At 41.4% G+C, this 26581-nt stretch overlaps 1 protein-coding gene across 1 annotated transcript; it reads left to right on the forward strand.

Moving 5' to 3' along the window:
• Positions 1 to 969: 969 nt before the first annotated feature.
• Positions 970 to 26126, forward strand: GANC (glucosidase, alpha; neutral C; the record flags this gene model as incomplete). Its single annotated transcript, XM_010159338.1, has 23 exons — positions 970 to 1040; positions 2654 to 2762; positions 4521 to 4648; positions 5145 to 5327; positions 6169 to 6217; positions 7621 to 7687; positions 9079 to 9175; positions 9741 to 9921; positions 10805 to 10946; positions 12787 to 13022; positions 14195 to 14321; positions 15213 to 15292; positions 16211 to 16354; positions 16754 to 16850; positions 17213 to 17314; positions 17805 to 18048; positions 19739 to 19803; positions 20951 to 21027; positions 22266 to 22340; positions 22763 to 22876; positions 23401 to 23513; positions 25007 to 25110; positions 26017 to 26126. Coding segments are annotated over 23 exons (2715 nt in total), but the record flags the coding sequence as incomplete, so codon positions are not given.
• Positions 26127 to 26581: the final 455 nt, after the last annotated feature.

Consider the following 26581-nt stretch of genomic DNA (forward strand, 5'->3'; position numbering starts at 1 on the left):
CCGTCCCCGCCGCCCCTGCCGGGACGAAGCCTTCCTGCCTACCTGGCCGCGGGGCGGGGAGGGGGGGACAGGGAGCGGGTCGGATCGGGGGCAGGCTACACCCCTGGAAGGTAGTCCGGTTGTAGGGTGTTAAATACGGCAACAGGGTCCCGCAGACCTGCTGCAAAAACCCGACAGTGCACGGGTGTCCTCAGGCAAAACCGGGAAGGATTAAATTGCCTAAATATTTGCTTAGTCTAATAATAATCCAGGTCTATTAATACTAAATTCACAGTAATTGTGACCGAGTCTTCGTGGATGGCTCCCATCTGCATTATATATGTCGTATGTATACAACTACTAAGTACTTTGTAAGCATCAGCTCTTTGCCTGCCAGTACCAATACCTTATTCTCTTCCACGTATGTCCGAACTCAGTATGTCGTGGGAAGTATTTTGATGATAGACACTACTGGCAATCCATTTTTTCCACCAAGCCAAAAATTTACTGTTACTTAATGGCTCTAAAAGTTACCTCAAGCCTAGCGATAACGGAGCTGTCAGCAGGGCCGTCGGAAGCCTCCCTCCGTCATCCGTCCCACTGCAGGTAGAAGAGAAGGGTTCAGGGTTTCTCCTTTTCATAAATGCTGCCTCCTTCTCCATTCTTATTACTGGAACGTGCTATTTGACTGCAAAGAGAGATCTGGCTTCAAAATGCAAAGCCTGAAGAATTCAGTCGTGCTGAAATTCAGCTCTGTTAGAGACAGGTTCAGTTGTTTGCCAAAATTATCAAAGTTTAAAAGGAAACAGTTTAGCATGGAACCAAGCGTGTAAGAAATTCTTCCCATATCCGAACACAGTCCAACACATTTCATGTCACCGCCGTTGTGCTGCACTCTCTTTAATCCTTACCCCTCTTGAGGAGGACCCCTATCATCTGATCGTCTAGCAGGTGTTCGGTGAGCACATTTAAACGTTTTCTTTATCTGCTCTTTCTAGTGTCCAAGATGAGGCGGTGGACAAAAGCACCTTTAAGGAATGCAACCAGATTGCTTTCTACAGGTAAAGAGAAGAATTGTAGTGTAGGGTTTGTTGCTTGTGGGTTTTGGTGGTTTGGTTTTGGGTTTTTTTTTTGTTTTATCTTTTTTTTAACCTATTAATATTAAAAGATGCACTAAGTAGTTACACATTGATTTTTAGTAACAGCAAGTCTGCTACTTTCAGGATTTATCCTTCAAAGTGAGCATTCCACTCACCTGTCAGCAAGCAATGAACAGCATATTTTAAAAGGTTCATTAAAAGGTGGAATCTTGCATAAAAAACCTCTTCTGCTAACATTCAGAAGAGTCAGTCCTCTCATCTGTCAAAGCTCCAGCAATATTTTGACTATAGGTGCACTCAGACACAGGTTGTTTTCTTGATGAGGGTATTTCTTGAATTATCCATAGTTCAAAACAGCAGAATTCTCAACAGAAATCGTTAGTCTGTGACTAATAGCATAAATTATTGCAGTCCTCTTGAACAAGTACCTTGGCCAGAATTTAGCATTAAATCTAAATTCTAGTTCATTAGTCTCTTAAAGCTAACCTTAAGGTAAGTGATCCTTCTCAACCCATTTCTAAGATACCTCTCCTTCTGCTTTTTTTCTTCCCATCCTCCATTGTCTTCTATCCGGTGCTGCCTGGGTGAAAAGAATGATTGCCCAGTATTAGCCACTGACATACTAGGTTGCAGTTTCAGATAGTAATTTCTGTTCTGCAGGAAATTATGTTCAGAAAACCCCAGCTAACATTTTGCCCATGGGAGCAGGACTCGGTCCTCTTTTCACACCAGCCCTTTCTAGCCTGTTCCCATTTTAACTTAACACATCTAATTTCTCAGCCAGAAGTTGCCTGCTGTTGGCAAGCATCAGATCCTGTCTCTGCTATGCTTTAAAATAAATCCTTTATCTGATTCCTTGCATTTGTGCAGTATCTGTTTGCAAGGAAACAAGGTCAGTTTACTAATGAAGCAATTTCCCTTTAAGGTAGCCCCCAAGACACTCTCATCTTCAAATAGGTCATAAAACCTGGGCTCAGCAAGGACCATTCTACAAACAGTTGAAAGAGCCTCTATTTCAGGGTCTCTGTCCCAAAAACATCATCAGGCCCAAAAGCTGTAATCCAAACTCCGTACTCAGCAGGCTTGTTGAAAAACAATTTCCTTGGTGTGTGCTCAGGAGGTTACAAGTTACAAACATAGGCTGCTTCATCATCACAGAATTGTAGAAGCTGCTCACAGGGGCAGGTGGGAGGGGGGTGTGCAGACCAAGCAGGGATATACGACAGAAAATGAAAAACAAGTAATTCATCTGCAATTTCTGTGGTCATCGAAAGAAAAAGAATCTAACTGGTCAACCAGTAATTTAGTTGGACACTTGAATTAAGATTAAATTGTTTTTAAAAACCCTACAGGTGGTGATGAGTGACCGAACCTCTCTAATGTCTCATTCATAGTCATCTATATGTGTTCAGAATATATTCCTTCTTTTTCTCCTTGATGTGAAACGCTGATACTAATTGTATTTGAAAAGCTTCAAAACTATTAAGTAAACATTTCTAACAATAGCATGTCCCTCTGCGTAATATAAGCCACAACAGCTGGGGAGACCAAAAAACAATTTTCTGTCTTGACAGGCGTCAGAAACTTCTACACCCTGGAAAATCCTTGTATCGAGCATTGCTGGATTCAGTCACGTTAAGTGATGACAGTGTCAAATTCCAAATTATTCATGAGGAGAATAAGGTGAGATCCCACCTAGCATAAGAGGGTGCTCACATTAAAAACAGGGACTATTAACAAGTCTGATAATACTTGCAGGTTTTGAGATTCTTCAGTGATAGATACTTAAGGTATGATGCAACATGTCAGCCTAAAGTTGTCCTTACCAGTCAGTATTTAGTTGACAACTTGAGACTGTACAAGGCAAACAGGTATTTTAAGGAACTTATTAGATTGGATATCAGGAAGAAGTTCTTCATGGAGAGGGTAGTGAAGCACTGGAACAGGTTGCCCAGAGAAGCTGTGGATGCCCCATCCCTGGAAGGGTTCAAGGCCAGGCTGGATGAGGCTTTGAGCAACCTCGTCTAGTGGAAGGTGTCCCTGCCCATGGCAGGGGGGTTGGAACTAGATGGTCTTTAAGGTCCCTTCGAACTCAAACCATCCTGTGATTCTATGATTATTAGCACCTTTATGAAAAAATCTGAGTAGAACTCTTTTTAGCTGAGAAAAATGTTTCCAATTCAGCTTTCTCTACTCTTCCAAAATAATAAATTCTTTTTCTGTAACAGAATAAGAAGACCTATGTTCCAGCACCTCCTAACCATACCTTTGTATTACTTTGTTTGCTCAAAGGCAGTTTTTTGGGGAAAAAGAAGTTGTCTTTGCATTTAAGAAGACAGCCAGGAAGAGGAATGTCTTCTATTTCTTTTCATTTAACAGCTTAGCAGCTAGCACATTCGCTCAGGGAACAGGCAACCTAACCCATCCTCTGATTATGGGAGTTTGGAACTGAAGCTGTCTTCCATGCCCTCAGCATTACACTACGTAGATCCTCTGCATAAGTGTATTTTCTGCCTCTCTTGTTAATCCTGACCATTTGCAGTCAGCACAGGAAAAGGGGCCTATTTTTTGTCTAGATTTGAAGGTAGATGAAAGGCTGAAGGCTCTGTGGCTTCTTAGACTATTTGGGGGTTTATACAAAGATGGCATTATGTAACATATTTCCTAGGAAGCAGGATCTAGAACTCCAAATGAATCTTTTCTCTTGCCTGCTCTCCCTCCGGTCTTATGGCTGTTTCAGTCTTTCATGCCTTTGAAGACAGCAGGGCTGATGATTGGCTTCAAGACAGAGGGAAAAGAGAGCAGGCCAAAAATCTTCAGCCAGTTTTGTGTCTCATGGGGGGAGGGATTAAGAAATCAAAAATAAAAAAATCTTACTTGTGGTGTAGGGCTCCTCCATGGAAGAAAAATAAGTAATTTAGTATGAGCTGGAACAGTGGCTTCCCAGTTCCCTGAACTGTAAAATAGCAAGTTACAGCGGGTAGGGCGGTATTACGCATTTGTTTTAGGTGTCTTTCTGACAGAGTTCATCAGTGTCAGCACCACTGTGAACGCCAGAGAACGCAGAGCCCTGACGTTTTTGTAGGAAGCTCACGCCTGAGTGGTATCCCACTTTTACGTTGGCAGAACAGTAGTGAAATTGCCCAGACGTCAAGATTAGCGTGCACGACCCCTGTTTTACACGTTGCTTGTCAGGAGAGCTGCAAAATGCTAGACACACGAGACTTGAAGACTCCACTTAGGAGAGTTGCTTCTTCAAAGGGGAGATGTAGAGTTAGCTGGTGTAAATTCAGATTGCTGCTCAGCAATACTAAAGAACATTAAGTCAGAAAGCAGGCATGTTGGTTTTTTTTTCCCAGACAGGAAGTTTTTGTGCTCTTGAGTTGAAAAACGAGTTGGTATTTGTTGTCGCTACCAGTTTATCTGTTTGTTTGCTCCCAGGTTCTTTTACAAGTAGAAATTTATGAAATAGAAGGCAATATTTTCAGGCTTAAAATTGATGAGGCAGCTCCTCTCAGAGCAAGATACAAAGTTCCTGATGTCCTTATAAAGGAACCTACCACCCAGAGGTAAGTGATGTGAAGGTGATTTAGCACCTGAGTAACTCATACAGCTCCATTTGTGAGAGTGTTTCCCTCCTGCCTCGTTTCCGTTACACTACAGTTGTCTCTCTATAATACAAACTTACCAGAGAAAGAGAAAATAAAAATGCATGTTGTTAATATACTTTCAAAAATTCATGCTAAATAGATAGGAGAAAGTTTTGTCATGTGCATGAGAAACTTGAGGCTGTGTGACCCAATCAGAAAATAGCTTGCTTGTTATGATGCATCATTTTTACCTGACGGCATTACCTGTTAATGTGAAAAGAAAGCAAACTGCATAGTTTTCATGAAAGTTCTGTAGTTGCACTGTGCAGTGAATCCTGAACATTGAATGTATTTCTGGGGCTCTTTGCCTCAACATTAGCCTTGAGGTTTTTATATTGTATGTGGATGTTCTCAGCCCATCTTTTGTCTCAGATTTAGTTACAATGGATTTCACGTGCTGCTTCTCATTTTCCAGACTCTTTATATCCCAGAAAGAGGCAGGTATTTTGGTGCTGTCAAGTGTTAATGAGGACTACAGACTTCAAGTCACAGCAAACCCCTTCCAGATTGAGCTACAGTTCAAGGGTGAGACTGTTCTGAGCATGAATTCCAATGGCTTGTTATATTTTGAGCACCTACGACCACCTCCCAGTGATAGGTACAGTATTCTTCTGTTGCATTGTGGTATGTACTAATTGTGCTGTAGATGAAGATAAACAATTTTATGATAGAAGCTGTTGTGCACTGAAATCTGTGTTTTACTTCATACCAGTAATGGTGGTTTTAACAAAGAAATTCTAGATAGATTAACTGCAGACTGTTGTTATCCTTTGCAGCAGCCATGTGCAAAATACTAACCTCATGTAATGGCCAATTCTGTAAAACACTACAGTATCCTGGTGCCCCTTTTTTTTCTCAGGAATGAGTGATGGTAGTATAATGAGGTTATTAGTTTCATCTCCTTTTGTGTTTAAACTTACTCTTCAGGTAAGTTTTACACCATGTAAGCCCCTGAAGTAAGTTTTGTTCAACTTACAATGTGCTATATAGCTTCAAGATTTTTCAGGTCAGTCCCACCACAAAGTGCAGGAAGTGTGAGAAACCGCAGTGCAGGACATGTCATGACTAGGCAAAGAGCATAGCAAGCATCTCTCCTTAAAGAGCTTTATTTCAAAAATTGTAATTAGCGGAGAGCCCGTAATGGAGAATAACAAAGAAGTGAGGATCTTCTGGGCAGGTAAAACACTGACACAGAAATAAATGTGAAAGACCAAGGATTCAACTTAACTCAAATATGAAGTGAAGGCTATTTGAAGGCATTGAATATTAAAATTATTTGCTAATTAGAGCTCTCAACTATGACAACAATTTTCAGAATAGTCAAGCACCAAAACTCTTATCCGTATAAGCCAATGCATAATCCTATATGAATCTTCTGTTTGAAATCCTTCCTTACATTAACAGTAAACTGATTATTTCTATGTATTTGTTTTCAATAGAAAACCTACAGCAGAAAACAAGGAGGAGGCAGCAAGTGATTCCTCTAAGGTAACCCATGCTTTCTCCAATCCCAGCATGAATATTCTGTAGAAAAGAGGATTAATTATAGTCACATGTTCACGATTTCTTCTGGTACTGTGTTTACAAACATAGTTTAACCAGTTCCCAGCAAAACTGAAAAAGGACCTGGTATTTCATATTGAGATATTTTGCAAATTCATGATTGAATAAAGGTTTATGTGTTTCACCAGGGCTTCAGTCAGGTGGATCTGGCTCAAAAATGTTGGGTTTTTTTTTTTTTTTCCCATGGCCTTTTTGGCCTTTCTCTTTTGTTCTCTCATTTGATTTGGAGGAGATGTGTAAAAGGAAGTTTTGGGGTGATATTCGGTCATTTTCAAACTCGCTGTTGCTTGCAAAGACAGTTTCAAAAGAACGAGACATGTTCTCTAACAGTCCAAAAACGTGGCTCCACATACATTCATGCTTAACATGGAAATAAGATTCTCTCTGACCAGGGCCTGGCAGCGCGTGAAGGCACATATTGGTTTTCTCAGGAGGCTGTTATGTCCATGATATAATTTTAGCCTCCCGTAGAGCAGATGGCTGCTTACTCCCCCATCCTGTTATAAACGGCAGGAGATATGCTGCCTTAGCATACTCATGTCTGAACTCTGGGTTCTGCCAGGGAGCGTGCTTGCCTTGGGGGAGGGTCACAAAGCTGCAAGAGGCCACATCCACTTATTCTGGGATGAATGTAGGAGGGGAAACCAGGAAAGATGCTACAAAAAGTGGAAAGTCTAGCATAATGAATGGCAGGGCACCAGGCTCAAAATTGGAAGGTGGCTAAAAGTGTGAGTTACACACATAAGACTCTGGAGAGTCTTGAGATTTGTTTGTTGCCTGACTCTCGCTGTTTAGGGGAGTGGGTTGGTTTCTCTTTGTGTAGGTTTTCCGGTTGGGTTCCATCTATGCAATCTTTGCATTTCATGATAACGTTCCACATCCGGAAGAAAGACTTTTTTACATTGAGAACAATCATGCGCAGGAACAGCCTCCCCAGGGATGTCGTAGAGTCCCCATCACTAGAGGTTTTCAAGAACAATTGGACAATGTGCTAGATCTAGGCTCCCTTTCCCTTGAAAGGTTGGACCAGATGGTTTTCTGAGGTCCCTTCCAACTTGGGGTACTGTGTCATGCTGTGGCTCTATCCAAAACCTCAGACACTACCTTTATGCTGTAGCAGAGTGCATGTGTGCTCCACTAGCACGTCAGTTCTTCAGTGTAAATACCTGCAGCAGCATCTGAATTGTGTTTTGGATTTATTGATACTAACCGTATTAGGCAAAAACCCAGTTAACAGTATACAGCAAAACTCATGAACAAACAATGTTTTTCTTAGAAATTGTGTGAGCAGTTGCGTTTGCTAGGCTTAGCTGGTTCTGTTTATGCAGGAGAAACATGAGGATCTAGGTCTCTGGCAAGAGAAATTTGGCAGCTTTTTGGACATCAAAGCTTATGGTAAGTCTCAGTCTAGTTCTGAAAACAGCTTTACTGCTTTGTGTACACCTGTGTTCATTCATATTTGTGTGTGCTTTCTGTTTAGCTGTTTAATGTTTATCAGTGTCTGGCTCACTCCTTTTAACTTGCCTATCAGATATCAGCAATGGGTAATAAAAAGTACTGGAAATATTCATTAGATCTCTGCTAGGACACATTAAATGAGACCCATTTCAGCAGCTCACTGTGTACCATTTCTGACACAGCATAACACTATTTGCGCTGGGTGACTGGTATATAATGCATTATTTCCTTTTTCTCTTCTTTTTTCCTGTTGTAGCATCAGCACATAACATTGATTTCATTTGTAGCTTAGTCTCACAACATACCAGAAATCATGATATCTAAGCATTAATAATTGTCACAGAAAAACTCATAATAAGTGGGGGACTACAAAAGGAAATACTGAGCAGTCTTAAGGGATAAGAAGAAAGTTATAGAAACCTGTAGGTCAGTAGCTCAAATACAGTTAAAAATATTAATTACCAAAACTTATGACCATCTGCTGCCTGTCCAGTTGCATTCTGCATTAGTTGAGTAGGTGAGCTTTGTCCATTGCCACTATCCTTCACACTTCTGTACCAACCAGCACTAACCAGCAGCTGCAATAGGGAGAGGGAAGTCTGCAAGAGCTTCCTTTAGGTAACAGAGGCTTCTTCCGTTCACAGTCAAGACACAGAGGGACAGAAAGCTCTTGCCCTTGTGGTTTATGCTGTATCATCTGATGTATTAGGCCAACATCATGGGTTTTTTCTGTTTCTCTGTGTTGGAAGAGTAAAGTCCGTATGGTCAGGTTCTGATCCTGAAGTCACTGCTTGTCAGTCTACAGGATCTCTGCTCACCTGCCAAAGGTTCCTCTGGATTCAGTAATGTGCCAAGATGATATCACTGGCAGAGGCTCTTGTGCATCTGCTCCCCTGGCTGAAGCTGAAGACAAGTAGAAAACAGGCAACTCTGACTCTAAAGTCCACTCTGCTGTACCACTGTGCTGCAAAGCTTTGCTTGTAGGTACTGGGATAGAAACAGGTGATAATTTTAGGCAGTTTCACTACAGAGAAAGTGAAAGTGACCCACTGTTACATGGGGTTTTTTTCTATTCAAGTGATTAATTTTATTTTCTTAAGCAGATCAAAATCAGAATAAATTCAATAAAACCTGCTTAAAACATTAGCTCTGTAATACAGAAGTGACAGTGAAAGTGAAGTTGAGATCAAGGATGAAAGAGCTAATTATTAGAAACTTGCTTTTTAATATTTTGGGTTTTTTTTCCGTTAAGTTGCTCTTCTCTGTTCCTTTCAGCTAAGCTTGAGAACAGAACTCTGTGATCTTATCTTTTAATGTTATACCCACAGGTCCTAGTTCTGTAGGCATGGACTTCTCCTTACATGGATTTGACCATGTTTATGGAATACCACAACACACAGAAACACTTCTTCTCAAAAACACCAGGTAAAGGAGGCAAATGGTGCGTGAAAGCACTATAATTTTTGTAGAGGAGAGCTATAACATTGCCTTACAGCTTGAGACACGTATATCTTGTAGTTTATATTTTAGTTTAATGATACAGCAAGCTGAATCACAGCCCTTGTCCACATGGAGTAAGTTGTTCTGCTTTCCCTTTTCTCTCTGCAGTTTTGTGAATGACCCCTTCTGTTCTCCCTCAATCTTCCATGCATTTTTATTTTTTTTTTAGTATTGCAGTATTGGCCATGTTAAGCAGAACTCTTAAAAGAGAAACTCCATGGGAGTATGGGAGAGTTCAGAATTCATATGTTTGGACTTAGAGCAAATGAGCAGTAGTCTGGCAGCAAAAATGCTGTTTGATTCAGAGAGCAAGGACCAAAGCAAAGGAGCAGTAATCAGGGCTGTCCATGTTCCAGCTCTGGATTCTAAACAAAAGACCATAATATAGAGCTTTCACTGAGTATTCACTCAGTTTAGTGGGATGGCAGTAGAGCTAAAACTGGCCTAGTGCAGGATGCTTACATGTAACGAACACATCTGTTTGTCCTAGTGATGGTGATGCCTACCGGCTTTATAATTTGGATATCTTCGGCCACAAGATACATGAGAAAATAGGCATTTATGGTTCAGTGCCCCTTCTCTTGGCACACAAGCCCAACAGAACTTCAGGGATCTTCTGGCTGAACTCTTCAGAAACTCTGGTGGACATTAGCACAAAGGCTGTAGGTGAGGTGAGTTGCTTACTTTCCTCAGGATTTAATAATGAAAAAAACCACTCCAGGACAGGCCCAACAGGAACATGACAACATTATTGGAGATTTATCTTTTGCTCCCTAATGAAGAATTCTCAGTCTCATCCTCCTGTCCTCCCTGCTGCTAAATCTGTTGTCTTAAACCACTGAAAAGAACAAGGACATGACTCCTTTCAAGAGTTGACTTACAGAACTCATGCCTTAACAGGTCTACAGGAGAAAGCAGAGAGGAAGTATGTAATGTTGAAGCAGAAAACATCTACACAGGTGGATGTAGCAGGCAGAAAAAAGGGTGAACAATCTCTTGGATTTAAGGAATATTTCTGAGTTTTTAATTTCTTAGAATCGACACACATTTCTGCTTAGCAGGCTCATTCTTCTGTGGAATGTAATTGACCTTCCAGAAACATAAAATATTCAGGAAATAATTAACTCAACTCCTGAAAGACACACATGTGAATTCTGGTAAAATTGAAATGGTGAAAAAAAACCCCAACCAAACCCTTGCTTTATTCCAGCAGTTCTTAACATGGTTAAAATTATTAATTTTCTTTATTACTCATGGTATACTTAATAGACATTACTCAGAGATCCTGCAGAAAAGGCAGAGTCTTTAATTACAGTAAAGCTTTAATTACTTTGCCTTTCATTACCCAGTTTTTCTCATTAACTATTACTTCATATTTTGTATAAGCAGTATGCAAGGTAAGGATTTGTGAAGGATATAAAAGAAACATTCAGTGTGTATTCCTGATAGCTGCCAGGTATGTGTTAGTGAGTTTTGTGGTTTTCCATCTTTCCTCCTTCATTGAACAAAATTTTGACAGAGAGATACTCAGTTTTACCTTGGTTTCCTTCAAAGCACATGCTGTCTGGATCTGCTGCAGAGACCGCTAAGCAGAGAGCAGCGCCTCTAACTGACGTGCGTTGGATGTCAGAAAGCGGGATCATTGATGTTTTCCTGACTGCATTCGATATCTTCAGACAGTTTGCACAACTGACAGGTACTAGCTCACGTAACCGGGGCCAGCATGGGACATTCATCTTGGAGATTCTCTGAGGAACGTGCTGTACCCAAGAGTGGCTTAATATTTACCTAGCTCATTGTGTGCAGGAGGCCAGGTGTTCCCCAACTGCAGTTTATAGAGCCAAGGCTGGTGCCTTGTGAAGATGGGCCTCCATCCTTGTTTTCCCTAGCACCTGCAGCTGGCCAAATTCGGCGCTAATTGAGAAGCCAGCATAGTTACTGCTGTCTGAAACTGCTCCCGCAGCTGAAGAGAGGAGACACAGGGGGCTAGAATTGCCAGTCACCATCAAGACAGGCCACCTTATAATGAGAAGAGACTGAAGTTAGGGAGTAATCTATCCTAGAGAGTAGAGAAAGAAGATAGGTAACTGTCCAGTGTGTCCATTAGGGAAGGGAGCAGAGATGGCATGCAGATACGGGAAAGGAAAGAAGCAAGAGGCTCAGGAGGAGACTGAAAAAACGGAGGCAAGAGGAGTAACGTTTTATGAAAGCAAAGTTCTTTATGTACTAAAGAAAATTAAAAGCACAGAAACATTCCTGGTAGTTCTTTAGTGTGTTAGCAATGAGGGGTTTCTGCATAGATGTTATGGAGGGAATGTGGTTCAGCGGAACAGGAATAGGAAAGGAGCCAGATCGCAAGAGGATCTCGCCAAGCAGAAGTGCGCTTGGGAAAGTTTCCCAGCTCCCTTTTGCCATGTTCCTGCATACATACATACATGTTTTCTGTTTTTAAAATTCCTAACAATTGCAATTCCATGGTTCTCCTTGTACTGCAGCACCTGTGGGCCAGTCAACACTACTCAGGTTCAAGCAGTCACAGAAATTGCAATCTACTGATTAAAAACTCTTTAATTGTTTGCATTAATGACAGTTAAGCTAATCTAGAATATCTTTACATTGGACAAAATTAAAGTATAAATTTATATTGGTTACTGGAATAACACTTCAGCATCATGGAACAGCAAGTTCCTTCTCACTCTTGTATTGTCATTATAGCCCTCTGCTCTTCCTGGCTGCTGACTCCATTGTAATGTTTGTTATTTCAAGAGTTCAGTCACTGGTATGAGGACATAGAATCATAGAATCACAGAATGGTTTGGGTTGGAAAGCACCTTAAAGATCATCTAGTTCCAACCCCCCTGCCATGGGCAGGGACACCTTCCACTAGACCAGGTTGCTCAAAGCCCCATCCAGCCTGGCCTTGAAGACATCCCGGGATGGGGCAGCCACAACATCTCTGGGCAACCTGTTCCAGCACCTCCCCACCCTCTCTGTGAAGAATTTCTTCCTGATATCTAATCTAAACCTCCCTGATTTCAATTTGTACCCGTTACCCCTTGTCCTATCACTACAGGCTCTTGTAAAAAGTCCTCTCCCAGCACCCTTGTAGGCCCCCTTCAGATACTGGAAAGCTGCAATGAGATTTCCTCGGAGCCTCCTCTTCTCCAGGCTGAACAAGCCCAGTTCTCGCAGCCTTTCGTCATAGGAGAGGTGCTCCAGCCCTCTGATCATCTTCGTGGCCTCCTCTGGACTCGCTCCAAGTGGTCAATATCCTTCTGATGTTGAGGGCTCCACAGCTGGACGCAGCACTCCAGGTGGGGTCTCACCAGAGCAGAGTACAGGGGCAGAATCCCCTCCCTCGCCCTGCTGGCCACACTCCTCTGGATACAGCCCATACAGACATGCTCTAGACTCAGCTGAGGCCACCATTCCCTAGGTCCAGTCAAATACGTATTAATCATGTTAACTTTTCTAGTCTCTAGATAAAATCCTGAAGGACATTAACAGTGTCATCATCATGCATATATTCTTCCCAGGCACTCAAGCCTTGCCCCCACTTTTTTCTCTGGGCTACCATCAGTGCCGCTGGAATTACGAGGATGAGCAAGATGTCAAGGCAGTAGATGCTGGCTTTGATGAACATGACATTCCTTATGATGTGATATGGCTGGACATAGAGCACACAGATGGCAAGAGATATTTTACTTGGGACAAAAAGAAATTCCAAAACCCCAGAAAAATGCAAGAACATCTCAGGAAAAAAAAACGCAAGGTAAATAATACAGCAGGAAGAAATTAAATATTTCTTTGTAGCGTGAACCTACCCTGTCCATCTTTAACTAGGGTACTTCAGATGCTGGCAACAGTTCAACTGCAACAGAGTAAATTAGACTGTATTGTGGTCTGGTGATGCTTCCAGTGCACCAGCTATCTTGTTTAACTCAGTTCCTCATGCCTTTTTATTATTTTGTACCTTGTTCTGTACCCTAATGGAAGGGTTAAGTTTGACCCATGTGAAACTCCATCTTGCAGGAGCAACCCAGTGCTGTCCTTGATGGGCACAGGGGAAAATTTTCCTACTTAACATCAACTTTTACCATTGTTAGTTGCTGTTCTCGCTTCAGCTTTTCTTTGTATTGATCACACTTTTTATTTTCTGCTTATACTAATCGAGATTTGTCCTTCAGGCTGATATGATTACTTACCGTAAACTAAATGTTTTTTCCTTCTGGTGAAGTCCTGGTATGATGTGCAGCCTGTTAGCTTAGTCAGTCTTTATTTCTGCTTTTACAGCTAAAATACTTTCCTTGGAATGATAGAAGCATCCAGATATTAACTGTGTACATTTTAAAGTTATAGAATTGCTTGATCTTTCCCTGAAGTCAGTGAATGGGGGTTTGTTCAAATAGCATTCAAGTTTTATAATAAATCTTAGTTGGAGGTGTAGTACTTTCTCAGCTTTACAGGAAGGTGGCTGATGGCAGCAGAAAGAAACTGCAAAATACATTTTGTGGATGATTAGAAGCTTCTGTTGCTGCTGTATGCTATACAAATGAAGGTATATTCAAACTTCTTAAGGCAAATGATTTTAAGCAGGGACATAAACATTCAAGTCAGATATTTTCCCATTCATACAATACAGCAGTGAATTAAACATAGTGGTTTTAGGGGTTAGGGTACTTGCTTTTATCTGAAACAATGGGGTTTGGTCCTTATTTCAGCCGGGTAAGCATGAATTCATGCCCTCCTTGTAAATTCAGCTATTACACCTAAGTCTAGCGCAGTGTATACAACCAATGGTTACTGCCTTCTAAAATTAGTAACATAGCTACCTTCTTTACCTGAAGTGAACTCATGATCTTCCTTTTATCAAAAGTGAACTCTTAAATGTTTTGTTCAGTACAGCTGATGCTAATAATGCATTTTATTTTCTTATCCTGGCAGCTTGTCGTCATTGTAGATCCCCACATTAAGGTTGATCCCATGTATACCCTGTATGCACAGGCAAAAGACAAGGGATATTTTGTGAAAGACAGAAATGGGCAAGATTCTGAGGGCATCTGTTGGCCAGGTAAAAAAACCACTCTGTCCCTACTTTTCAAGCTGTTTATTTGAAAAATTCTGCAGAGTAGTTTAATTGGGACCCATGGAAGTGTAATTAAATTTTTACATTCATTACATTTTTTGTAATTATTCATCATTTCAAATACTTTGTGGTTTCTTTGGTACAGTCATGTTCTAATTGCCTCAGCTGTACAACTTGTCTGTTGGCTCTGCACATATTCCCAGTGCCTAGAGCTAGAAGAGTTGTATTTGTTGATCAGAACATCCATCCCTCTTCCCAGCCTGTCTTAGATAACAGAAATGCAGTCTGGTCCGTTGCATTGAGTAGGCTGGATGAAATTAAGTGAACCCTGATATTGAAGACTTTGATTCAATCTTAATACAGTGGTTATTTTTCTCATGAGGAGATCTCATTGCGGGGAGGCAAAGGAGATTGTCACCTGTTTTTGCAGACAGAAAGCCCACAGTCCTGGTAAAGAAATGAATGTGGGAAAAATCAAGGATGCATTACAAGTTCTAATAGCATGGCAGGATGTAGTTATTCAGCTTCTCAGTGACACGTTCCTGTTTGTGCTCAAAATACCAGGGATGCTGTGTCTCCCTGGCTTCCAGTTCACATCTGAACATATTTCAAACTGCTAGCAGTCATCCTTACATGGCGCTGAGCTTCAGACCTCCGCGGTCTACGTGTGTTGGTCTGCAGAACATGTCAAGGGGTGTACTGAGTTCTATGCCAGCCTAAAATTTGCTGTTGAACTTTTGTCTCAGAAACAATAGTAACTATATTATTGCTACCCATTTTGGAAAGCATCCTAGCTTTAGGCCACTGTATTTAGGTGCGAAGATAATGCATGCATGCTCTGAAAATCAAAATAATTGGGGTCTCCCACATCCATAGGTTGCTCTTGTTACCTGGATTTCACCAATCCTGAAGTGCGAAAATGGTATGCAGATCAATTTGCCTTCAAAACATACAAGGTGTGTATGTATTTATTTGCTCTGATCTACATATCCCAGAAAGCCTGAAAATGGAGGGAAAAAAGGGATGGAAAGAGCGAACATAAACTACTGGCTAAGCAAGTCGGTGGCTTTTGTATCTGCATTATCATAATGTAGAGGAAAATACCTTGATAAGCTGAAGTACCACAGAAGGATTTCCTCCACTGCCTCGTCTACACTAAGATAGTTGGAACCCCTATGCCACCAGTAAACCTGTTCACTTAGTTGCAGCGGTAGAATGGACAAACTGCAGGCATTTTAGCAACCCATAATCTAACACAGCTGCTGCAATTCCAGCTTTTACTACCATGATAGCACCCAAGGAGCGAGGTGGGAATGCTCTCTTACGGCTCATGGTCACTTCACCCTGACCTTCCTTCCAGGACTCCTGCCTAGTGCTCAAAGTGTCTGGATGAACCCTGCTGGACACCTCCGGTTCCACACATCCCCCCTGCCCCCATAGTTCTGCTTTGCCGTACAGTTGTGGAAACCATTCCCTTAGTAGACATGCATAGTGGACATTTCCCATGCTGCTTTTCCTCTCCAGTTTTTCTCTTCTGGCCTTCTCTGATTTTTTTTCCTCACGGCTATTTAATACTTCTCTTTTCACTGCCTCTTTTGCCTCACCAGAAGGCAGCAAAGTACCTACTAAGTTTTTTAAGAATTGCAAAAATAAAGTGGGCTTGTAGGCTGCCACCCTGACCAGAAGGGCCACCAGAAGAAATGCCATCATAACTGGCAGCGAGTCACAGCATTACACAGGAGTATAATCACCATGTGTGGCTTCCCTGCTGTTGTTTCTACTCTACCACAGTGTGGTCTGACACCCACTAGACATGAACACGCCAAGTCACAGCAATGGCTCTGCCATGTCCTAATTGCAACCCTGTGTCTTAGGGCTCCACTAATATCCTCTTTGTATGGAATGACATGAATGAGCCTTCAGTCTTCAAAGGGGCAGAACTGACGATGCAGAAAGATGCTGTGCACTACAACAACTGGGAGCATCGGGAGGTACACAACCTCTACGGATTTTACCAGGTAGGGTATCTGGAGACACAAACGAGCAGTTATTCTCACAGAGTATGTCTAATGTGGTAATGTACACAGTAATAGGTATTCTGTAACCTCCACCAAGGACTGAAACTCTGCTGTGCTGGATGCTGCCATATTTGAAGGAAACTCTGTGACTGGTCACAAGAAAATGTGACAACATCTGTGCCTCTTCACCATAACGATGTAAATTACATTGGCTGTGACTACGTGATATTAATAATTAATTTTTCAAGTATATTCTAATAAGAAAGTATTGTTTTAATAATAGGTATTATTTGTGGGTACAGTTTTCTCAAGTTTCCTGCTTGGGAAGGACTAAAAAGGCAGTGTAAATATTCTAATGATAGAGTTTGTCTTCCTGAATTTTATATTAATGATTTTCAGCAAATGGCAACTGCAGAAGGACTCATCAGACGTTCTTCAGGAAAAGAGAGACCATTTGTTCTCACAAGATCTTTCTTTGCTGGATCACAGAAGTATGGTAAGTAAGGACTAGCTGGATGCCTTCTATGCTGCTTTGTTCTATTAAGTCTGATGTGTAGTAAAGTCTATAAAAGACAGAAACTGTCTTAGAAATACTCACATGGTGAGCTCGTAAGAGTGCAAGTGGTTAAAAAAATCAGGAGAGGCTGGCAAAGTGTGTACAAGTTAAAATCAGAGTAACAACCACTACCTGCTTTTACTGCATATTTCAGGAGCGTGAATGTATAAAGAAAAAAAGCTGCAGCGAACAACAGTTCACCAGTAGTTCGTGACCACCCTTGTATTCTTTCCTTAACTGCGAGCATAAGCTGAAGCATACACCCAATTTTCCTGAGTAATACTGAAACTAGGTATTTCCAGGGGCAGTGTGGACTGGAGACAACACGGCAGAGTGGGGTTACTTGAAAATATCCATTCCAATGCTTCTCACCATAAGCATGGCAGGGATTTCATTCTGTGGAGGTAAGGAGTTGCTCACTGTGCGTAAATCACTGGTGCCACCAAGCTTGTATCCCAAGATAGACTTCAACACTATGCAGAGATGGTGGAAAGCTCAACAGTCCAATGCATTTCCAGGCACTTTCACGGATTAGCCTGGTTTTAGAAACCAATAACCTGACGTCATTTCTCCACTAACTCTTATGTAGTGTTTGCGTTCCATGTGGAGCAGCGACCCTCCGGTGGCGTTTCATAGCATCACTGTGGCAGTTCTCTGTCACCGGGAAGGCACTTGCTTTGCCTCCAAAAGCTCTCCTGAGATTTTTGTTAAAGGATAACTTGTTAGATAAGTTTTCCACTCTTACTTGGACGAACAGCTGCCCAACAGCACAACTGCAAGCACACTGTGAAATGCATGCATTTATACACTTGGAATGTCTGTTAGAGGAGAACTTCACATTTTTCAGAATAATTTCCAAAAATGTGTATTTTTATTTGTCTGCGCAACATCTAGCTGATGTGGGAGGGTTTATTGGAGATCCAGAACCAGAATTACTTGTTCGCTGGTATCAGGCTGGAGCCTACCAGCCCTTCTTCAGAGGTCATTCTAACATGGAGAGCAAACGGCGAGAACCGTGGCTCTTTGGGGAGAAGAACACCCAGATCATCAGGGAAGCCATTAGAGAGCGCTACGTCCTCCTGCCATACTTATACACACTGTTCTATCGGGCACACACCGCGGCTGAACCAGTTATGAGGTAAGAGCGTAAGTCAGGAGCTTTAGTGATTATCTTCAGGAAGTTAACATGGAGGAGGGAAGTTAAATTACCATCTCTTACTTTTGTGATTGCTTATTTAAACATTAAAAAAAAAAGAAAAAAACACACAAAAATCACTAAATTCTATTTTCGTGCATTTTGCAAGGTTTGGCAGATTTCCGGGAGGCAAATTGTGTTTTGAGGTTTTTTTCAAATGACACCTGGAACACACTAATTTAATAAACACTGCACAGCCTTTAAACATGTTTGTAAAGTACTATGGTCTCCAAACTTCTCCTCATGTTAAGAACATTATGTAGTATTCCAACCCACACTGAAGTGGTTAATGGACTCTGAACTTGCTGACTTAAAACATGAAGGCCATTTTGCCCCTCATGAAAATATTTCTTACTGCTGAATTGTTACTGTTCTAAAAGCTTATTTCATATTGGTGTTTTGATTATCTCTGCAGTATTTCTTACTATTTTTCTTTTAGTAGAAAATCTAATAATCTAGAACAGAAATTAAATTAGAAAATAAACATTTGTTCTGTTGCTCTCTAACCCCTGAGAAAGTGTCTCAGTGGAACTGACTACAACAGTCCTTTCCGCAAGGGATGGATGTCAGTAATCTCCCTGGTATTGCTGTGCCGTCCAGGTTGCCCTAGGACTGTCCTTCTGTATCACATTTACCTTTACTTACTGTTATGCAAATACATCACCAAAGTTTTGAAAGCATAAAGGTCTCTTTGAAAAGGGTGGAGTGGTTTCAATTTTGAAGATGATTTGCGTTACAGACATCGTGTGAACATCTGTCTGCACATGTGTAGGCGTAGATGCCCCTGTTGTGTGCACTGGCATAGTGGGTTTCTGTCTTTCTTGACATGAAGCGTATGCTGATATGTGCACTGCCCACAGTATTAAACTTTGATTATGTTAAATTGGCTGCAGTAGGTACAGAATCAGAGAGGAAGCAGGGTATTTTTCTCACTGAGACAAGCGTAATGGAAAATAGTCTCAAGAGCAAGCACATGAGCAGCAGGGCTGCAGGGAACAAGTGGATGCCCTTGAGCGAGCAGGTGAGACCGGCTTTTTGTGTAAGGAAACCCAGACCCTGTCTCTGACTGAGCTGTTATCATCATAATCTCTCAGTCTTTAAATGTACAACTCCTGTTCTGTAGCCAGATGGTTGTTGCACTATCCTTTTTTAGAGAGAAACTCTGGTGCAGGTTTTTCAGCCGTGACCAGGAGAAGACATGCGGTAAAAGCTGCAGAGAACAGGAAGGACCGTGCTGCAGGGACTGGCTCATCAGGCGTCAGCATTGCTGGTAGACTGCGATAGAAAGGCTCATCCGTCTCTGCTAGAAGGAAGTTTGGAAGTATATGTAGTATAGAAAGTATATGTAGTTCAAGTTTGTGAGGAAGAATGCAGCAGGGAAGAAAACGAGGCTGCAGGAGGCCAAACTATAGGTATCTTGGAGTTTCCTAACCCACGTTGTTCTGGGAACTGTCATCAGTGATGCAAAAGGGGTACTTTAAGGCACAGAAGAGGACCTTGCCTTATCTTCAGTTCCTGATAGCCATACCTGGTAAAGAGAGGGGGAAAATGGAGCCTGAAAATGCCAGGAGGCCTTGAACAGGCTGGTGGGAGAGGAGAAACTAACTGAATCTCACTATCTTTCTTTCTACAGGCCTCTCTGGGTAGAGTTTCCAGGGAAAATAGAAACCTTTGGTGTGGAAAATGAGTACATGCTGGGTAAGCAGGTGTCTTCTCATTATCTGGAATTTGAGTTAAATATTTTTGCAGTGATAAGAGTGTCACATGACAGAAAACATGAAAACTCTGCCCAAGACTTTTAAAAATTATATTGTAACTGAACATAGAACTAGAGACCTCTTAAGCCCAGTTTTAACAGAACTGTGAAAATAGAGGTCATATGAGATGCAAAAACTCAATGTTTCTGAGTTCAACCTCACTAGTCACTTCAAAAAAACATGGTTTCTTTTGACCTGAACCACGGAAGTTTGCTGTAGCAGCTAAGACCACAGTCTGCTTCAGAAATGACAGTAGCAAACAACTACCATCCAAACACGATTGGTTTTACTCCAGTATCGCTGGCTGCTAAAACCAGCTTTCTCAGAAACTAAGGTTGAGGTCTGAGTGTGTTTGTGTAAAGCACATTCAGCCTATACAGGAAGAGAGAGCGGGAGGGGAATGTTGCATTTCATTAGTTTTTTCTTACCTCTGGGCTGAATTGTGCCTACTGATGGCTTTCAAATGAAGAGACATTCACTTGTCGTGCCATAGTCTGACTGAGGTAGGCAGGACACAGCAGCAAAGCTAGGTACGGTGAAGGCATTTCAGAGGACTCCAGGACTTCAGCTCACATCACCAGTGGGCGAGGAGGGAGGAAGTTTATCAAACTGTATAGTCTTTATACAGTAATGTATTTTTTAGCAGTGCAATAAGCTTAAGCAGATTTTTTTTTTTTTTGGTACAAGTCTTCCTCTCTGTTGGTTAGAACAGAGGATTTTTTTGTTCAACCAAAGAGCAAACAGGCAGCCATCTCTTAGACTATGAGGGACCCAGAAGTGCCTCCAAGCAGTGTGTATACAGTGCCGCCCAGCTGCATCCCGGTGCCATAACAGAACAAGACCCAAGTAGCCATCAGCTCCCTACACATGCCTTTTTCTGCAGTAGAAAGCGAACCTCAGCACATGAGGTGCCCAAGTAAGCCCCTAAAATGGCTATGGGAGGCTGACAACTCCAGAGACACAGTTGCTGCTCCAATGAGACCACAGCCATGTTTATGGTTTTGGTTTAGGGTTTTTGTGTGGGTTTTTGTTTTTGTTTTTGTTTTGTTGTTGTTGTTTGTTAGTTTGTTGGGTTTTTTTCCCCCCAGGAAATGCTTTGTTGGTGCATCCGGTCACAGAGCCAGAGGCCAAGGCAGTGAATGTTCTGCTTCCAGGCTCAGAGGAGGTGAGGATGAACATGAACATTCTATGAAGCTGCTCAGCTATTCAGCCCAAAGAATGTTTTATACAGCAACATTCCAGCTCCTCATCTTGTAACTGCTGAGCACTGCCGCTGTGCCAAGTGCTGGCTGGCCATTCTGTGCCACTCTGAACCTTCTTTCCACCTTGATACCTCACATCCTTGGCTCACAGCAAATTTACTTTCTTGCTTTTCCAAGATCTGCTGCACAAATCTCAGGTCTCCTATAATTTAAATCTCCCCTCAAGGCTTGCTGCTTCTCATGGAATACCAAGAAACAGCTTCACTAAATTTCATGTATTTCTCTTTGGTTGAAACTTCTCTTTTATGTGAAAGAAAAGGGATCTTTGAAGAAGGGTCATAAGGAAATCAGAGGGAAGCTGTGGTGAGGGAAAACTGTAACAAGGAAATGCAAGCCTCAGTAGCCTGGGACGTGAGTAGCCAAGACTGACATGTAGAGATCAGTTCCTCTCTGAAGTAAAGTTATTTATCCACAGGGGGGCACTGTGATCCACTCCTGCACAGCGTTTGGCTGCAGCAGCTGAGAGGTGGAGGAAGGGAAGGAATTTGGGGAAAATAGTTCCTAAGGGAAAGCCTGAGAGTTTAGCAAGGAGTGAGAGGAAAGACAGCAGCAAAGAAGGGAGTGTGAGACCATGCAGAGCCTTGTGACTCCACTAATGCAGCCGAGGACACTTTGAATTCTTCCCAATATAAGGAGAAAAACAGACTAGGCTCTCCAAACAAGTTAAGAAAAAATATTTTTATGAGGAACTCTGTGGGAATTGACTGCCTGGCACAACTTAAAGCAGATAAAACTGCCGCCAAGTGTGGTGCATGGGAAGTTTCAGATGTAGCTCTTTTTTGTGACCTATTACTAACAACTTGGTTGTTAATTTTCACTTCAGTGTAAATATGCTCATTCTGGAACTCATCATTTCTAGATAACAAGAAAGGTATTTCATTGTTTTGCACTTCCAGATGCATTAAGACATACAAGATGTTATGCAAACTGTAGAAAAGATCAGCTTATTGTTGTGCTTCAGGAATGAGGATTTATTCTTTCCATCTAGATCATTTGATTTAAAAAGTAAATGCTGTTTCTTACACATGAAATAGGTTGTTAGGAATAGAGACAGTAAGGTTAAACATAAAAGTAACTGCATCTGTAGAGGGGATATGTCTTGCTATATATGTTATGCTCATTCTTTTTTCATTTTTCCTAGATTTGGTATGATTTCAGGGAATTTAAACAAATGGAAGATCCAGGCACTCTGAAGATTCCAGTAACACTGGAGAATGTATGTTTTTATTTTAAAATAATACTTCCATTGAGCAGAAAAAAACCCCCAACAAGTAGGCTTTTGTTTTTTCAACATTCAAAATCAGAAAAGTGACACTTTGATTTCCTTGTAGGAATGTAATCTAAAGTAGCTTTTGTAGAGAATTCCCATCTCCTTTGTTGTTGGATGGAACACTAATGTGTCTGGTGGTAGAGAAAAGGGAGATGATGTAAGGGTGACTTCTCCAAGCAAAGATATTTCACTTGTACACATACAGGAAGATTACTGCTATTCTCACTGTTAGTTGAATAGTTTATGTACTTGTGGTAAAAGTTCATTTCTGAGCTTTGATAGGAGCAAGCTTCAGTTATCCCTGTTCCAACTTAAAAATATATGATCAGAGTATATGAACCTTTCTACCCTGGCTTTGTTTTTTGCAGATTCCTGTATTCCAGCGGGGGGGCACTGTGATACCATTGAAGACCACAGCTGGAAAATCCACTGAATGGATGATAGATATTTCTTATGAACTCCACGTGGCCCTAGACACAGAGGTACTCTGAGATGATGTTCCCTTTACAAAGTTGTCTTTTACTCCATCTGACCTTTTTGACAGTTCAGTCAGCACAATGATATCTGCACCTGTATGCCCTCTTCTCCACTTCTATTTGCTAGGGGTTCCCACCTCCCTCCCATTCTTCCCTCAAAGTGAGACTGAGTATAGCAGAGGCAGAACATTTTTCTGACCTTTCTCAGCCGTCCTCTAGTCCCTTAGGAGAAGGAACAGAGAATGAATAGGACAAGAATTTACTCTTGAACACAGAGAACTTCCCACAACTGTCTTTTCTCATAAATGAGGTGACACTTGGTACCCACATCAGTTTACAAAACCAAGACCTCCAAGTCTTCAAGTATTCTCAGAGCTGGACTCCCTAAGCCTTCCAGAGATACAAGTTGCTAAAGAAAAATGAAACACGCCCTTTACTATGAAGCATAACATATAGTGAGATATTTCTAATTTCGTTGCCCAGCAGTAGGAGCTGCTGTTAATTTGTACTCCATCTGGTGTGTTTCGCAGGCCTGTGCGATAGGTGAACTCTACCTAGATGATGGGCATTCATTTCAGTATCTCCACAAGAAGCAGTTCCTGTATCGGAAATTCACTTTCCACAAGAACATTCTCTCTTCCAGGTAAGAGCAATTATGGACAAAAGCTGCCAAGATGCTGTCATTGGAAATGCCTTTACTAGTTCATGAGTCCTTCTTACTAATGTAGAAGTATTAGTCTTATCTGTTGCTTAGTGGGATCTGCCGTAAAACTGAAGAGATAAACAACCTTCTGCGTGAGTGTAAGGGCAGCAACACGTGAAATAAGTTGTCTCATACAGTTTCCGTCTAGTCCAATCTACAGATTCTACAGATTTATCAAACGCAAAGTCATCAGCAAGAGTAAAGCTAATCAGAGAGGCAAAAGAAGGTGAACTGGGAGGTTTGCAAATAGGCAACACCTGGAGTTGTATCTTCTAAGATTTTTTTTTTTTCTAAGATCCTCTTCACTGAGACGGTGGTCAGTCACTGGAACACACTCCCCTGGCAAGTGGGCAAGGCACCAAACGTGCCAGAGTTCAAGGAACATCTGGATGATGCTCTTAGTCATATGATTTAGTTTTAGGTAGTCCAGCAAGGAGCAGGGAGTTGGACTTAATGGTTCTTATGGGTCCCTTCCAACTTGAGATATTCTGTGTGGGAAGCACAGACACCCTCCAGAAGTCATCAACCAATGCACCATATATATTAGCATGGCAAAAATATACAAGAAAAGCACTTGAAAGGAAGCACGGGGGGATACAACCTGCAAAGGTTGAGTGAAACAACCTAAAAGCCAAAAATATCCACGTCTCCTTGTAAGGAAAGAGATGCTAAATATGTCCATGTGACACTTTTGCTATTGAGGTATGTTTCCCATGGGGCTGTGCAGGGCATAAATGGTGATTTTACAGGCCTTCCTTTATTCGTTCAGTGTTTAAGAATATGCAGGAGGTGGTCCTAAAACTGCAAAATTTAACACAGATCAAAACTACAGACTAGCTGTGGTAATGTAGTTAAAATTATGCTTCCAATCTCTTTATCTGGGATATGAAACCTGAAAAGCTTAAAAATTCAGGATAGAAAAGAAAAACGTTGTTAAATTGCTAGCAAACCTAGGAGTTGGGAAAAAGGCATTTTGAGATGAATGATAAAACATTCTGTTCGCGCCGGAAAGTTTTGTTTTAATTGGAGTTTTTTTAGAGCTTTTTAATAAAAATTAGATTAGCTACAAAATGAAAAATAGTTGTACCTCACACTGAAACATATTGTTCGAAAAATGTTAAAATTGGCTTTACATATATACTTAGGAATTTTTACTACCATTTTGCAGAAATCCATAACTTTTCGGGTTGTCAAGACCTTGCTTTTTGCCACAAAATACCTCCTCAAACTTCTTTTCTTCTAACTTTGTGAAATCTGCTATGCAGTGAAAAATTAGCTGATAATGTGAGAAAGTTTTACTTGCTTCAGGAGAGAGGTAAATAGAAGAAAGGAAACCAGCACAGGGTGAGACTGAAGCAGTACTTGTACTGTATGACGCTGAACTTGTGCTGATGGACAGAAACGAGTGTTACCAAATAATGTTCTTCTTTCAGCTGCGGAGATGAAAGCGGCCAGTACCGCACTACATGTGTGGTTGAACGGGTGGTAGTTTTGGGATTTGGACAGCAACCCACTTTTGTGACAGCCTGGTCCAAAGGTAATGAACTGACTTCTGGTTTACTACTGTTTTTTAAAATACTGTTGTTCTGCTGCTGCTCACTAGGAGTGGAAAACTGACAGCTCTGTAAAAGAAAGTGTTACCACATAGGGAGCGTCTTTGTTTAAAGTGCTACTTTTTTTTAATATCAAGGGCAGAATTTAGTGAAAGGAGCCAGCAGCTACTCACCACTACTGTGACATGCAGAACTGAAGAACCGTTGTTTTGTAAGGCCATAGGTACTTCAGTAAAAGTGATTCAGAATTAACTAGTTCAGGACAATTAACTTTGCCCTGCACAGACTATGACCAGAGAGCATTTCAAGTGAAGGACCATTTGCTCAGATCTATAAGCCTGCCTAGTCTAGAACAGGAAACTTGCAGACAAAAGGAGGATTACTTTTCCTTTCTCTTGCTCATTCAAAAGTGTCTGGAGTTCTCAACTATATGGGGGATCTCTAGAAGTTGTGAGGGATCCCGTATGGATAGGCAGTAGCATTTACAGAAAGGCCTTATCATTTCTGGCTGCTTTCCATGCTCATCCCTTCACTTTGGGAATCATGTGGATGTGGACTTTCTGCCTCCACCTGTCAATCTCGGGGACTTTTAGGGTGCTTGGAGAAAGACATATGCTGAAACAAGGGTTATTTTTTTCAGAAAAATCCTTAGATAGATAGTTTCATAGTTGGATGTACCATAGCTTGAAAGGTCAGAAAAAAAAGAGTTTTCCAATTCTGCTGCATTCTTTTGTGTATCTTGGGCAGATTTGACTACTATTTCTTTTTTAATCACTCTTTTCCACCAGTGGTAGGGACAGTCTGAATTAAAAGCTGAAGGGATTCAACATGTAACTGTGTTTCAGAAGTGTTCTTTTTAAATTATATAGTAAACTCTTTGTCCTGTTCAGATGGCAAAGAAAAAGAAGTGGTTTTCACATACAGTACGAAGACCTCTGCGCTGACGCTGGAAAATTTAGCCCTGAGTGTTGATGCTGACTGGAAGATTCGCATCAACTGAAAGGAGAAGCATCTTCTTCAGAGAACTCATTGAGAGTCTGGGGGAAATAAGTTGGGAGCACTTGAAATGTTCACTTGAATCCAAGCAAATCAAGGAACGTATTTCCCACCCACACCCCCAAACTAACATTTCCTTCAATTTCTCTTATAAAGCACTAATTTAAACTTGGATAGCTCTAATATTCCACAAAAGCAATAGGTCTAGGATTCTATCTTTGGGGAAAAAAAAGAGAAGTACTGTCTTCTCTAGGCTAGCTTCAGTTAGGAATTAAGTCTTGCCTTCACTTGCACCGAAAAATCATAAATTGATGGGGTGAGACTGTGGCTCGTTGGCATGGGGTTTAATGTAAGTATTTGGAAACAGAGGCTGGAGTATTTAGGAAGAGCACATCTGTGCCAGTTCGACAAGCAGCATCAGTAGATGTGCCAGGCGCAGAGGTTATCCTCAGAGTTCTG

Source organism: Eurypyga helias, unplaced genomic scaffold (genome assembly GCF_000690775.1).
Source record: "Eurypyga helias isolate BGI_N326 unplaced genomic scaffold, ASM69077v1 scaffold22939, whole genome shotgun sequence".
NCBI lineage: Eukaryota > Metazoa > Chordata > Aves > Eurypygiformes > Eurypygidae > Eurypyga > Eurypyga helias.